This window comes from Heterodontus francisci, chromosome 18 (assembly GCF_036365525.1).
Source record: "Heterodontus francisci isolate sHetFra1 chromosome 18, sHetFra1.hap1, whole genome shotgun sequence".
Lineage (NCBI taxonomy): Eukaryota > Metazoa > Chordata > Chondrichthyes > Heterodontiformes > Heterodontidae > Heterodontus > Heterodontus francisci.
Window position 1 is genome coordinate 33095731 of NC_090388.1, and position 15654 is coordinate 33111384.

Genomic DNA, 15654 nt, shown 5'->3' on the forward strand with positions numbered 1-15654 from the left:
TTCAAGTAAGCAACTTGTGAATGAAAGCAAAATACTGCGGATGCCGGAAATCTGAAATAAAAACAAGAAATGCTGGAACCACTCAGCAGGTCTGGCAGCATCTGTGGAAAGAGAAGCAGAGTTAACTCTGTTTCTCTTTCCACGGGTTCCGAAGAAGGGTCACTGACCCGAAACGTTAACACGCAACTTGTGAATCTATGTTGACATTCAATTGTTAAAATGGACTGGACCCCTTGCAGCGTCTCCAGGTGTCAGCTACATGTTCCACTGGCGTTTTTTTTTTATTCGTTCATGGGATGTAGGTGTCGCTGGCAAAGCCAGCGTTTATTGTCCATACCTAATTGCCCTCGAGAAGGTGCTGGTGCGATGCCTTCTTGAACTGCTGCAGTTTGTGTGGTGTAGGTGTATCCACAGCACTGTTAGGTAGGCAGTTCCAGGATTTTGACCCAGCAGTGGTGGAGAAGTCAGGAGATAAGTTAATCGCCACAAATACCCAGCCTGTGACCTTGCAGCCACAGTATTTATGTAGCTGGTCCAGTTAAGTTTCTGGCCAATGGTGACCCCCAGGATGTTGACAGTGGGTGATTTACCAATGGTAATCTTGTTGAATGTCAAGGAAGGGTGGTTAGAACCTCTCTAGTCGGAGGCAGCTATTACCTGCCACTTGTGTGGCGCGAATGTTACTTGCCACTCATCAGCCCAAGCTTAAATGTCATCCAGGTCTTACTGCATGCAGACACAGAATGCTTCATTATCGGAGGAATTGTGATGGGACTGAACACTGTGCAAACATTCATAAGCATCCCTAATTCTGACCTTCTGATTGGAGGGAAAGTCATTGATGAAGTGGCTGAAGATGGTTGCGCAAAGGGCATTGTCTGAGGAACTCCTGCAGTGATGTCCAGGGGCTAAGGTGATTGGCCTCCAACAACCACAACCATTTTCCTTTGTGCTTTGTGCTCCAGCCAGTGGGGACTTTTCACCCTGATTCTCATTGACTTCTGTCAAATGCTACCTTGCTGTCAACCTTGTTCACCTCTGGAATGCAGCTCTTTTGTCTATGTTTGGACCAAAGTTTAAATGATGCGTGGAGCCAAGTGGTCATCCAGAACCCAAACAGAGCACTTGAGAGCAGATTATTGGTGAGTAACTTTGCATCACTTCCATCATTTTGCTGATTGACAGACTGATGGGGCAATAATTGGCTGGATTGGATTTGTCCTGCTTTTTGTGGACAGGACATACTTGGGCAGTTTTCCACTTTGTTGGGTAGATGTCATGTTGTAGCTGTACTGGATCAGCTTGGCTAGGGGAGCAGCTAGATCTGGAGCACCACAGCTGCCTGGAGTTAGAATTCCCCTAATTGTTTGAAATTTCTAATTTGATTTTCTCACTATTATAATGAATAATGTTCACCTTAGAAACCATTAAAAAGAGCAAAATTGCCAAGAAGTTTGTTCCATTGGAATTAGTCTGCATTTGTGAAAGTTTACTGTAGAATGTAGATTTTAAAGTATCTCACTGTACAACTTTAATCAGGTTATGAGATAATTACAATCTGCGAATGAGTTATATCAGCAATGAAATGCTACAGAATCCAGTTTCATAGAATAATACCTTTTACATGTGGGACACTTTCATTGATAAGTTTGATAGCTTCTTTTCATGCTCAAGAAAACTTAATTCTATTTAACATTAACAAAAAATTGTAGCAAAACTGTTTTATTTAATGTTGACATTCTTACCTCAACAATCACAGGATAGGCAGATGCACCAAAGCTAAGGTCAAAGGCCAGCAGCTGAAAACATGAACAACATCTGAAAAAGTTAAATTAACATCAGTACATTTAATCATCGTTGCATAAAATGCACAAAACCTGACCTGACCAGAGTTCAAACAATCTAGAAAGGTCATCATCTTATGCTTTAAACCAACTATGGACGATCAAAACATGAGAATATTTATTTAATTTAGAGATACAGCACTGAAACAGGCCCTTCAGCCCACCAAGTCTGTGTCGACCAACAACCACCCATTTATACTAATCCTACATTAACCCCATATTCCTACCACATCCCCTATACTCGGGGCAATTTTTATAATGGCTAATTTACCTATCAACCTGTAAGTCTTTGGCTGTGGGAGGAAACCGGAGCACCAGGCAAAAACCCACAGTCACAGGGAGAACTTGCAAACTCCCCACAGGCAGTACCCAGAATTGAATCTGGGTCACTGGAGCTGTGAGGCTGCGGTGCTACCCACTGTGCCACTGTACTGTGTCTTACAGATTAGTAATATAACACTATTGTAGCTTTCAATAAAATATATTCCCCTTTAATTTACAAAAACAGTTATTTACATCAGGGGAGGTGGGTGGAGAGGCAATTTTTAATATAGGCAGACTGAAAACTAGCACTTGTGGATAATTCACCTGTTATACATCCCACTGGAGGAACATTGAGGGGGGTATATAATGGGCAGCCAACTTACAACCACCAGTTTCCTGCCTGTGCCCAAACTGAAAAAGGTCTCACTCTATGTCTAATGTTTATTGATTTACATTAGTCAATCTTCTGTGGCATTGCTCATGGGAAGTCACACAGTCTGTTACTTGATAAGGATAGGATTATATAGTACTTTAGGGAATGTCTAATTTTAAAGCCAAATAGGAAATGCCAAAAAATGAATGTTCACAATTGATAATTGGGATAAAATTATACATTAATAGATTCTTGTATAATTGTAAACATTGTAGAAAAATAAATGACATTCAAAATGAATAAATGTGGAATATATAGACTGTATAGTAAAATATATTCACTTATGTAATGTATTTATGTCTAAGGCAAAGTCAATCCTGAATCAAGCAACTGTGTGCAAGTGACAAGAGGCAGAAAGTAGGCGGGACTGTGAGCCACAGCAGCAATAGATGGTTGAATTAATTGCAAGAGTGAGACAAAGTGCAGGACCACCTGAATTCCAGCTGTCTTCCAATGCACGTCTGCAGCCAGAACATTTACTGCCTTCAGAGAGGAAACTCTTAGAATATGTCTCAAGTTGGGGTTAGAAAACAATACACTCACAATAAAGAGAAGCACTGTGGACATACGAACATACGAATTAGGAGCAGGAGTAGGCCACTCGGCCCCTTGAGCCTGCTCCGCTGTTCAATAAGTTCATGGCTGAACTGATTACTCCACATTTCCACCTACCCCTGATAACCTTTCACCCCCTTGCTTATCAAGAATCTATCTATCTCTGAATTAAAAATATTCAAAGACTCTGCTTCCACCACCTTTTGAGGAAGAGAGTTCCAAAGACTCACAACCCTCTAAGAGAAAAAATTTCTCCTCATCTCTGTCTTAAATGGGTAACCCCTTATTTTTAAACAGTGACCCCTAGTTCTAGATTCTCCCACATGGGGAAACATCCTTTCCACATCCACCCTGTCAAAACCCCTCAGGATCTTATATGTTTCAATCAAGTCGCCTCTTACTCTTCTAAACTCCAGCAGATACAAGCCTAGCCTGTCCAATCTTTCCTCATAAGACAGCCCGCCCATTCCAGGTATTAGTCTAGTAAACCTTCTCTGTACTGCCTCCAATGCATTTACATCCTTCCTTAAATAAGGAGACCAGTACTGTACACAGTGGACAAAAACACCAACATCAGTCATACATGATAAAAAAAAAAGTTGGTAATAAATTGCACTGATGTTTGTCCAGAGCATTTCTTTCTGAGTGTATGGAATACGATAGCAGCAGGAAACAATGACTACTGATATTAGTTGAAGAAGTGTAGCATTGCTTATAGGTCCAGGTAAATGAATGAATTTATGGTAAGTGGCTGGTGTATCAATCTTCCTCGTTAATTATCATTTTAACGGCTACATCCTTTTGGCTGGTCTCTGTGTCTCACCCTGACCTTGATTCCAGGTATGCCTCCAATTGTTAAGTCTCCCTGGTTAGCAAAGTTGTGGGGCATGCAGTAGATAATGATGATCTAGGAGACCCAGAGAGCAGAAGCTTGACTGTAAGGTGCTGCCATTTGAATGTTCTATAATTATACTGGTAGCTGATTAGGCCTTGTTATATGTATGCTTAGGTTCTGCACATGACTGCAGCAAGGATATCATTAAATTGACTTGAAGATAGTAGATTGGGCTCTGAAGAGTCAATGACTCTCAATGTCTTTTGAGCATCACTATTGACAAAACCCATCTGGTTAATTGAATCAGGGAGTACTCCCATTGTCTCTCCATGCAACTGTCTTTTAGAGTGCAAATATGCAGCCATGTTTTCAGTCACTGTTCTGAGGTCTTTCTAAACAAGTTTGTTCAATGTCCAATAACAGTCCAAAAATAATGTTCCATATGATGAATTAATATGTCTCATTTTGGCAGGTGTGGTTTTCATCACAAATGTCATAGGAATATTTATAAATTGTACTTCTTCTTATTAAACCTTTTTACATGCTCCTTTAATTAAGCCAGGCAATTAGAGAAGCATGTATGAGGATAATGGAATAATGGTTGGGGGACTCTAATCTTCATGTAGACTGGGCTAACCAAATTAGTAAAAGTAGCTTGGAAGCAGAGTTCATGGAATGGAATCAGGACCGTTTTCTAGAACAATATGTTCAAGAGAACAGACTATTTTAGATATAGTACTGTGTAATGAGACAGGTTTGATTAATAATTTTATGGTAAAGTATCCTCTGAAAAAGAGTGATCACAACATGATAGAATTTCATATTGGCCTGGATTTTACAGTCGGTGGTAAAGTAATGATGCTCGCTGCTGACCTCGATGAAAGCTGCCCACAAAGATCTAGTGATCTCTGTGGAATAGATTTCCCCTTTTCCGACATTAGTTTGAATCAGGTACCAAGTCAAGTGGATCTCCAGACATCCAGCAACAATGATGTCATCAAGCAAGGTAAGCAGCTAATCACATTCAAGCAGACCCTTGGTTCCCCACAATTTCCTACATGCTCTTTGTGTGTTCTACTGTGAAGACATAAAATATTTGTTTCGTGTCTCTGCCATTTCTTTATTCCCCATTATAATTTCTCCTGTCTCTGCCTCCAAGCGACCCATGTTTAATTTGTTAATCTAATCAACAAACCAGGAAATAAAATGTGGGCGGCACAGTGGTGCAGTGGTTAGCACCGCAGCCTCACAGCTCCAGGGACCCGGGTTCGATTCTGGGTACTGCCTGTGTGGAGTTTGCAAGTTCTCCCTGTGACTGCGTGGGTTTTCGCCGGGTGCTCCGGTTTCCTCCCACATCTAAAAGACTTGCAGGTGATAGGTAAATTGGCTGTTGTAAATTGCCCCTAGTGTAGGTAGGTGGTAGGGAATATGGGATTACTGTAGGGTTAGTATAAATGGGTGGATGTTGGTCGGCACAGACTCGGTGGGCCGAAGGGCCTGTTTCAGTGCTATATCTCTAAATAAATAAAATAAAAATCTGAGTCATTCAGTTTGAGAGTGATGCAGTTAAGTCCAAAACTAAGGCCTTAAATTTAAATAAAGCTATGAACAGAAGTATAAAAGGCAAGTTTGCTGAGAGATTGGGAAATTAGATGAAAAAATATGACAGCAGATAAGCAATGACAAACATTTAAAGAAATAATTCATAATTCTCAATTAATATATATTCCCTAAAGGAATAAAAGCTTGACTGTAATTGTGGTACAGCCATGGCTAACTGGAGAAGCTAAGGACAGTGTTAGATTAAAAGAGGCTTACAATGTTGCCAGGTTTAAAGAAGAATCAGCAAAAGATGACCAAGAAGTTGATAAAATAGAATGAGAGTAATTACACAAGAAATATAAAAACAGATAATAAGAGTATGTAAAAAGGAAGAGATCAGCAAAGTAAACATGGGTTCCTTAGAGGCAGAGACAAGAGAAATTGTAATGCGGAATAAAGAAATGGCAGAGACTCTAAATAGATATTTTGTTTTCACAGTAGAACACACAAAGAGCATATAGGAAATTGTGGGGAACCAAGGGTCTACTGTGAATGAGGAACTTAAAGTAATTATAGAAAAAGTACTGATAGTCTACACCCCAGGGTTTTAAAAGAGGTTACTCCAAAGACTTTTGGGATTTTCTCCCTGCTGCTTTCACATGCGTTCAAGTCCTCTGAAGAAGGAATTTTCCTCCACACAAGATCTGGGGGCAGGTTGTTCAACCTTGCCCGTCTAAGAGCGAAGTCCAAAGTACGGAAAATCCTCATCAGGGAACTCCTCTTTGCTGACGATGTTGCTTTAACATCTCACACTGAAGAGTGCTTGCAGAGTCTCATCGACAGGTTTGTGGCTGCCTGCAATGAATTTGGCCTAACCATCAGCCTCAAGAAAATGAACATCATGGGGCAGGACGTCAGAAATGCTCCATCCATCAATATTGGCGACCACGCTCTGGAAGTGGTTCAAGAGTTCACCTACCTAGGCTCAACTATCACCAGTAACCTGTCTCTAGATGCAGAAATCAACAAGCGCATGGGAGAGGCTTCCACTGCTATGTCTAGACTGGCCAAGAGAGTGTGGGAAAATGGCGCACTGACACGGAACACAAAAGTCCGAGTGTATCAAGCCTGTGCCCTCAGTACCTTGCTCTATGGCAGCGAGGCCTGGACAATGTATGTCAGCCAAGAGCACAATCTCAATTCATTCCATCTTCGCTGCCTCCGGAGAATACTTGGCATCAGGTGGCAGGACCGTATCTCCAACACAGAAGTCCTCGAGGCGGCCAACATCCCCAGCTTATACACACTACTGAGTCGGCGGCGCTTGAGATGGCTTGGCCATGTGAGCTGCATGGAAGATGGCAGGATCCCCAAAGACACATTGTACAGCGAGCTCGCCACTGGTATCAGACCCACCGGCCGTCCATGTCTCCGCTTTAAAGATGTCTGCAAACGCGACATGAAATCCTGTGACATTGATCACAAGTTGTGGGAGTCAGTTGCCAGCGTTCGCCAGAGCTGGCGGGCAGCCATAAAGTGTGGCGAGTCGAAGAGGCTTAGTAGTTGGCAGGAAAAAAGACAGAGGCACAAGGGGAGAGCCAACTGTGTAACAGTCCCGACAAACAAATTTTTCTGCAGCACCTGTGGAAGAGCCTGTCACTCTAGAATTGGCCTTTATAGCCACTCCAGGCGCTGCTCCACACACCACTGACCACCTCCAGGCACTTACCCATTATCTCTCGAGATAAGGAGGCCAAAAGAAGACTCCAAAGATGGTGGATTCATTGGTTTTGATCTTCCAGAACTCCCCAGATTCTAGAACAGTCCCCATGGATTGAAAGGTAGCAAATATAACCCTGCTGTTCCAGAGAGGGAGAGAAAACAGGAAACTATAGGCCAGTTAGCCTGACATCAGTAGCAAGGAAAATGCTTGAATCTATTATTAGGGGCGTGGTAACAGGGCACTTGGAAAATCATAATATGATTAGGCAGAGTCACAGTTTTATGAAAGGGGAATCATCTTTGATAAATCTATTAGTTTTTTGCTATTCTTTACAATATTTCAAAACACAAATTGTTTCTGCGCTACCTTTCAACAGATAATCAACCTTGAAATTGGATGGTCTCTTCTGTGGTGAACCACTGGCATGGAGTCAAACTAAATTAGCACACTCCCTCAGCTCGTGTATTGATGTCAGTACTGCTTTTCATCAGATTGGATTTCAAATGATCTTCATATCTCTTCTTCCGGCCATCAATAGTCTTTGGTGGGATCTCCGATCCAGATAGTTACTAAATGCAGTGCATGAGAATCAAGGAATTAGCTCATCACTCAGATGGTTTGCTCTAAGGTATTGAGATGGTCCTCCTTCTTCTACTGCTTTCTCATGATCCTGTTTCTGTGATCAGAAACTACCTGGACATTAGTGTCATGGTAGCCTTTTCTATTCATGAATGCTGGTGTTCTGGTGCCCTCATGGCAACATGCATGCAGTCAATATGCTTTGGACGTGAGGAAAGCCAGCTTTTACTGCAATTTCCTGAGCTCCTTTGGGTTTTTGAGGTTAGTGGGAAAGGTGATGTAGCCCTGACAAACTGGGAATAAATGACCTGCTGAATGTAGATGCATACCACAAACTGAGAGATGCGGCCTATGTCCCTTCTAGTAGACTGGAAGGAGCCTTTGGCAAAGAATTAAGGGCTATGGTGAAGCTTACAGAGTAAAACAAAATGTTCTTTTTTAAAAAAAGGTATGAAAGCTGGAAACACTTCTGGCAATCCAAATAGCACACAGGTCCTATGAGGCATTTACCTGCAGCTGAATGCCCCTTTAAATAGCACTTCAGTGGCTCTGAGACCAATCCTGCTAGATTTTACTGGCAGATATGGCGCTGGGCAGAACTTCTGCAATTTCTTGTAAAAATGGTGTTGTTCCTAATTGTATCATAGGACTTTGATTCACATGTATTTATGAGGCTCCTGCAGGCCTCTGGCAGACAGGAGCACATAGGGAATGCAATGATTAGTACTCCATTTCTAATTTAACTGCCTGCCGTCAATTATGAACATGGTCTTTGACATGGAGCATGAGAGAATTATTTGGTTCAGTGCACAGTTCATACAAACATTGTGGGAACAGGCATCGACATGAATGATGGTTACTGACCTGCTGCACTTTGACCTAGTAAAACGTCTTTCTGTTCATGTAGGTTATTGCACTCTGACTAGTGACATGGATGGCTATCATTCCATCATTCACCCCTTGCACTTTGGGAAATCTATCAATGCAATGAAATTAGGCAGTGTTCTTGCTGTTCAGTGGGAAAGTTGAAAATCTGAGACCCCCTCACCTGTTTGATAAATCTACGGGGGGGTAAATTTGCTGACACTTCTGATATTCCCCTGCATTAGCCTGGAAGGACTTGGAGGCATAACAATTGAAAGCTGTGACCACTTTGACAGCTATTTGTTATTGCTACACATCTCATTGAAGCAGGTGGCACAACAGCCCCTGCTTAATATAAGTGTAAGGTAGTATGAATCTGTTGCCATCTGTCACTATTGAAGGTCCTTTTAGTTTCTTTTCATTTTCCTCCATTAAATCAAGTAACAGGGGATCACTACACAAAATTCCCATGACTAATAAGTTAAAAGTGCTGCTGTAAGGTTTTGAGTCCCAACACAAGAACTTGGCTTGTCTTTAATACACATTTCAAATTGCTGAGATCAGGATACTATACGTGCAATGTATGAAGACAGCAATATTCTAGGTTTCCCCTTAAGTAGCATTACAAGCAGATTTGTATTGGTAATCTGATAAAGACGCAGAAGACGCACCAGCCATTAACAAGCTTTGCAGTAATTTCAAGTACTGAGCTCAGTGGGGAGGAAGTACCTGGGTTCAGTAACTCTCAAAATTGCAGGCCCAGACAGCACATACACAGACCATCAACATCAGCCATTACAAATTAGCACTTTGCAGGCTTCCGAGAAACATTTAAATTCTTTTCATTCTTCTGTGGCATTCAAAGAATTAACAGAATCCATCATCACAGTTATTTTTTAAACTTAAATCTAATGATCACAGCAATTCAAGTTTTAAAACAGAAAATGTTCTTAGACTCTGTTTGATGCGTTCAGCTGTCAAATTACTCACCTTTCTGGTGTTCCTTGACTTTTGGTGGAAGATTCAATGTTTACTTCGGCTATTAACAAAAGTTGTGTAATTAGCTCCTTCATGTTCTCAAAGGCCTGTGCGGAAGCAGCTGTTCCAAAGTATTTTTCAAAATATGCCCGAAGCTATTAAAGATGTCATACTTTATTAGACAACTCTTATTTTATAAATATATATTATTTTATATATATGCTAAGCAATTTTTCTAAGTAAAAGAAATTATAAGTTGGAACTTCTTCATAAATGTGTAAAATCAGCTCTTGGCATTTAGAGATAGAGGTAGAGTCATAACAGCACAGAAGGAGGCCATTCGGCCCATCGAGTCCATGCTGACTCTCTAAAGCAATCCAGTCAATGCAGGGGGAATGTAAGGAAGTACTTGCTTATGCAGCGAGTGGTAATTCCCCCGCTGGAGCCCTACAGCCTGCAAGTTTATTTCCCTCAAGTGCCCATCTAATTTCCTTTTGAAATCATTCATCATCTCCACTTTCACCACCCTCATATTCAACGAGTTGCCGGTCATTACCACTCGCTGCATAAAAAAGTTCTTCCTTACATTCCTCCTGCATGTCTTGCCCAAAACCTTATATCTGTGTCCCCTAGTCCTTGTACCATTAGGAGAAGAATAGCCCATAACCACCACAGCACAGAAGGGACTGCTCAGACTTCATTCACTCAACAGGAATGAGGAAGCTACCCTACAATTTGTGATCTGAGGATCCCCTATTCTAATTGTTCCATCATTGCCAGCCATGCCTTCAGGTGCCAAGGCCCTAAGCACTGCAATTCCCTCCCTAAACCTCTCCAAATCTCTCTCCTCCTTTAAGATGTTCCTTAACACATACCCCTTTGACCAAGCCTTTGGACACCTGTCCTAATATCTCCTTATGTGGCTCGGTGTCATATTTTGTCTGAAATGTTCCTGTGAAGTGCCTTGGGAATATATAAATACAAGTTGTTGCTGAATGTCCATTGAGGGAGTGGGAGACGCCGTAATAGACTCCAGGTGCCACGTACGAAATGCTCATCTTTCACAATAGTTCAGCTATCATCTGAAGTCTCAGAATGTATCACTATACTGGAACCTTCACCCTCACCCCACTGCTCCTCCTCCCCCTAACATATTAGAAAAGTATGCATTAGTCAATTTTTTATATTATTGCAGTTGTATCAAAAGTACCTGCAGGCATCTAGTCTGGGATGCTAGTCCACAATATTGTCCAAAATGGATTCATGTGCGGAATTGCTGTAAAATTTGTAGGATAAGCACTAACACTGCCTCAACACATACCCCCCAACCATGACACCATGATTTCACCCCCCACCCCCCCCCCCCCAGCACCCGCCAGGACCACTGCTCGTCGTTCCTTCTCCACTGCATGCAAATTGAGTCAGGGAGTGACCAGCAATATATTAAGATCAGTATACAGATCACCACATTCCATGCAATACCTGTCTCACAGTGGCAGGTGCTGTAACAGCAGTTTTCGATATGGCATTAGTTAGCATTAACTCTGTTACACTTTGGTTGTTTGTTCATTTCTTATTAAAAAGCTTAACTTAAGCCTGCCTGCAGTTCCATGCTCTGGCCATTCAGTGATGCTATGAAGCAGTAGATTCATCTCAGCTCTATCACTGCCTTACTTTTATTCTTTTCATGGGATGTGGACGTCGCTGGCTAGGCCATCCCTAATTGCTCTTGAGAAGGAGGTAGTGAGCTGCCTTCTTGAACCGCTGCAATCCATCTGGTGTAGCTACACCCACAGTGCTGTTTGGGAGCAAGTTCCAGGTTTTTGACCCAGCGGTGATGAAGGAACGGTGATATAATTCCAAGTCAGGATGGTGTGTGACTTGGAGGGGAACTTGCATACAGTGGTGTTCCCATGCATCTGCTGCCCTTGTCCTTCTAGGTGGTAGAGGTCGCAGGTTTGGAAGGTGATGTCAAAGGAGGCTTGGCGAGTTGCTGCAGTGCATCTTGTATATGGTACACACTGCTGCCACTGTGCGTCAGTGGTGGAGGGAGTGAAGGTTGAAGGTGAATGGGGTGATGATCAAGTGAGCTGCTTTGTCCTAGTTGGCCATGATAGATTCCTATACTGTTGCAGGTAAGTAGTTAAAATTTTTAATTTTACAGTAAACTGTATAAAACAGCTTAACTTTAGTTACTTTTCTCTAACAGATCACATTTCATCCTGAAATTAATTTCTGCTGTTTCTCTTGGAGCACCCTGGTTCTACAGTAAGCCTTTCTTCCCCACATCTGCTGTGCAGCCAATTCTGCCTGCTAGCATTACCTGACTCATAATAGGAGCCCAGGCTCTGTGTGTACCTATACCATTTTAGATTGGAGACTGAAGGTGTCTATTGCCTTCAGACAACTCATCTGCTCACCCAAGCATTGCCAACCCTTCAGGTTGTCCTGGAGTCTCCAGGAATTGAAGATTAATCTCCTGGGACACTGCTGCAAGCAATCCAGGAGAAACATCATAAGAGCTTCAAAGAAGTGTGCTTTTTCCACATTTTCCATCAACACTTTCATTTATTAGTTTATTACTCATAAAAATATCAGAGATGGAAAAAAGGCTGTTTGACAGAGTGGGGTGGTTCAAGATGAGAGCTCGTGTGATGAAACCTCCAGGAATACATCAGACCAGATTTTGCAACACTAGCCCACCCAACCTCCTGTACCTCTTTGATCAGCGCTGCTCTGTATCTTGGCTGCTCCATGACTATCTGACCTTACTCTCATTGATCAGTGCCTCAGCTGGCAGCCCCAGTCTGTGTCAACCACTGCCACCTGCTCCTCTCTCCTGTTTTTATTTACTTTGTACTCTTGCACCTATTCTCAGGACACTCTTTCCTCTATTTTTACTATTCTTGAATTCCTGAACACATTCTCAGGCCACTATCTCGCCTTTTAATGGAATCCTGACCCCATTCTTGACTTGTTCTTTATCCTCGCAGCATGTCTATGACAATAAAATTGTTTGTTCTTCCCCTTTTCCTCTGCTTCCTCCCTCTTCCCTTCACTTCTCTCCAACATCATCACTTCTCCCTCCCATCCCCTTTCCCTCCTTGTTGCTTCCTCCCTTATATTTTCTATCCATGCATTTTTTCAATTTGTTATGTAATTAACTCAATTAAATCACTTCAATGAAAGTTGTTTTAAATCACATTCAGTCGATTTCTGTGTAAGAGAGAGAGAAAGACAAATAGAGAGCATACTTGAAAGGAAGGAAAATAATGAATGCTGAAACACAATGCAAAATACCCATTTGAGCAAATTAAATTTGAACTGAAAAGGCAAAGTGCTCAATCCTCCATGGTGACCCATGGAACAGACCATATTGATCAACCCCATTCTCTACAGCCTGAAGCCTTAAAGAGAAATCTAAGAGGAAGGGATTGGTTTATTCTGCATCCTACTAAAGGGTAAAAACTTCATTTTCATAGAACATAGTCTTTGTAAACAGTACATTGATAATTATGATAAGTAGGATTGATTTTGTTTTAAACGATTCTCCATCTCGATTGCTTTTACTAATTATCTCCACCATTTTTTTTGATTTTATAATCTAGGCTGATTCGCCAATGCAGTAACGAGAGGGTGCTGCACTATTGGAGGTGCCATCTTTCATATATGAAGTGTCAAACTGAGGCCCCCATCTAACCTTTCAGATGGATGTGATAGATCCCATAATAATCAAATGTGAAGAGCGAGTTCTTCTAGTGTCCTGCCCAATATTTATCCCACAACCAATACCACCAAAACCAAATTATCTGTTCATTATCTCATTGCTGTTTGTGGGATCTTGCTGTGTGAAAACTGGCTGCTGTGCCTTTCTACATTAGAACAGTGACTACACTACAAAAGTATTTCATTGGCTGTGAAACACTTTGGGACATCCTGAGGCCATGAAATCTGCTACATAAATGAAAGGTCTTTCTTTACTTAATCTAGATAAGCTACTTATTTCAAGAAAGCCATGGTAAATGGTTGTTTTTCAGACTGCAAGATGGTAGACAGTGGGGTTCCCCAAGGGTCAGTGCTTGGACCACTGCTTTATTTTTGATATATATAAATGACCTGTATATTAGAGCACAGAGTAAAATTTCAAAATTTGCTGATGATACCAAACTTGGAAGTGTGGCAGTGAGGATGATACCAATCAACTGCAACAGGACATGGATAGGCCAGCAGAATAAGCAGACAAGTGGTGGATGGAATTTAATATAGACAAGTGTGAGGTGATGCATTTTGGCAGAAGGGATAGGGAGAGGCAATATATACTTAATGGCACAGTTCTCAAGAGTGTGCAGGAACAGAGGGACTTGGGGGTTCATGTGCATAGATCTTTGAAGGTGGCAGGTCATATTGAGAGAGTAATTAGCAAAGCATATGGGATCTTGGGCTTCATAAATAGAGGTGAGTCCAAAAGCAAGGAAATTATGCTGAATCTTTATAAAGCTCTGATTAGGCCAAAACTAGAATATTGCATCTAGTTCTGGTCACCTGTAAGGAAGTAATGGTCCTTGAAAGAGTGCGGAGAAGATTTACCAGAATGGTTTCAGGCTTGAGGGATTTTAGCTACAAAGTTAGGTTGGAGAAGCTGGGTTTATTCTCCTTGGAACAAAGGCAATTGAGGGGAGACTTGAGAGAGGTGTACAAGATTATGACAGGTTTAGATAGGGTAGAGAAAGAAAAGCTGTTCCCATATATATAAAAATAAAGCAGTGGTCCCAGCACTGACCCTTGGGGAATATAATTAGGAATAGGAGACAGATTTAAGGTTTTGGACAAGAGATGCAGGGGGGATGTCAGGAAGCATATTTTTACGCAACCAGTGGTGATAACCTGGAACTCACTGCCTATGAGGGTGGTGGAAGCAGATTCGATGAATGACTTCAAAAGGAATTTGGATGGGGACTTGAGGGAAATAAACGTACAGGGCTACGAGGATAGAGTGGAGGAATGGGACTGATTAGATTGCTCTACAGAGAGCTGGAACAGACTCGATGGGCCAAATGGCCTCCATCTGTCCCACAATGGCTCTATGACTCCATGATTTGGCATGTAAAAAGGGTAATTGGAATAAATAGGATAGAGACAGCTGTGTTATGGCTAGTCCAGCTTACTCCATTTATTTTGTGGTTGTCATTACTAATTTCGCTATCCAAAGCACCAGTAATTTACACATGTGAAAGAACATTTTTTATTCATTAATAATTCCTTCTATTGTATGAGGATTGACTAAAACAATTATAAGTGAACTAGGTAGATAACAGAATTTTCAACCTGCACAATGTAGATTGGAACACAGGTAGTCTCTGACATGTTAACAAACTACCCATAATCTGTCCTTCTATGTAAAGTTATTTTGTTTGCTCAACAATCTTCTATCTAATAACAAGTTGTGATTTTTTAAAATCATTTTTGACATGGTAGCAGAAGCAAATATAAGGTTACCTCAGAGAAGACTGACACCAGAACAAGTACTGGGCTATTGAACTGCTTTCATCATAGGCAGTGCATAAGGAAAAAAAACATAAGAAAATAGGCGCAGGAGTAGACCATACAGTCTCTTGAGCCTATTCGGCCATTCAATATGATCATGAATGATCTTCTGCCTCAACTCTGCTTTCCTGCCTGCTCCCCATCTCCCTTGATTCCCTGAGAGACCAAGAATCTATCTCAACTTTAAATACATCCAAGCATCCAAGCATCCAAAAGCATCCAAAACCCTCTGGGGTGGACAATTCCAAAGATTCACAACCCTCAGTGCAAACCTTTCTCCTCATCTCAGTCCTAAATGATTGACCCCTTTTCCTGAGACCCTGTCTTCTAAATTCCCCAGCCAGGGGAAACAACCACTCAGTGTCTACCCTGTCCGGCTCATTCAGTATCACGTATGTTTCAATGAGATCACCCCTCATTCTTCTAAACTCCAGAGAGTATAGGCCCAATTTACTCAGCCTCTCATCATATACTCTCATCCCTTGAACCAATC

At 41.7% G+C, this 15654-nt stretch overlaps 1 protein-coding gene across 1 annotated transcript in view; it reads right to left on the reverse strand.

Moving 5' to 3' along the window:
• Positions 1-15654, reverse strand: part of cped1 (cadherin-like and PC-esterase domain containing 1) — a 312821-nt gene that overhangs the window by 194163 nt on the left and 103004 nt on the right. Inside the window, exons 7-8 of the mRNA XM_068050516.1 lie at positions 9630-9772; positions 1746-1818 (exon numbers count right to left, since the gene is read on the reverse strand). Of these exons, the coding sequence (XP_067906617.1) occupies positions 1746-1818; positions 9630-9772 (216 nt within the window). The remainder of the gene's footprint in view (positions 1-1745; positions 1819-9629; positions 9773-15654) is intronic.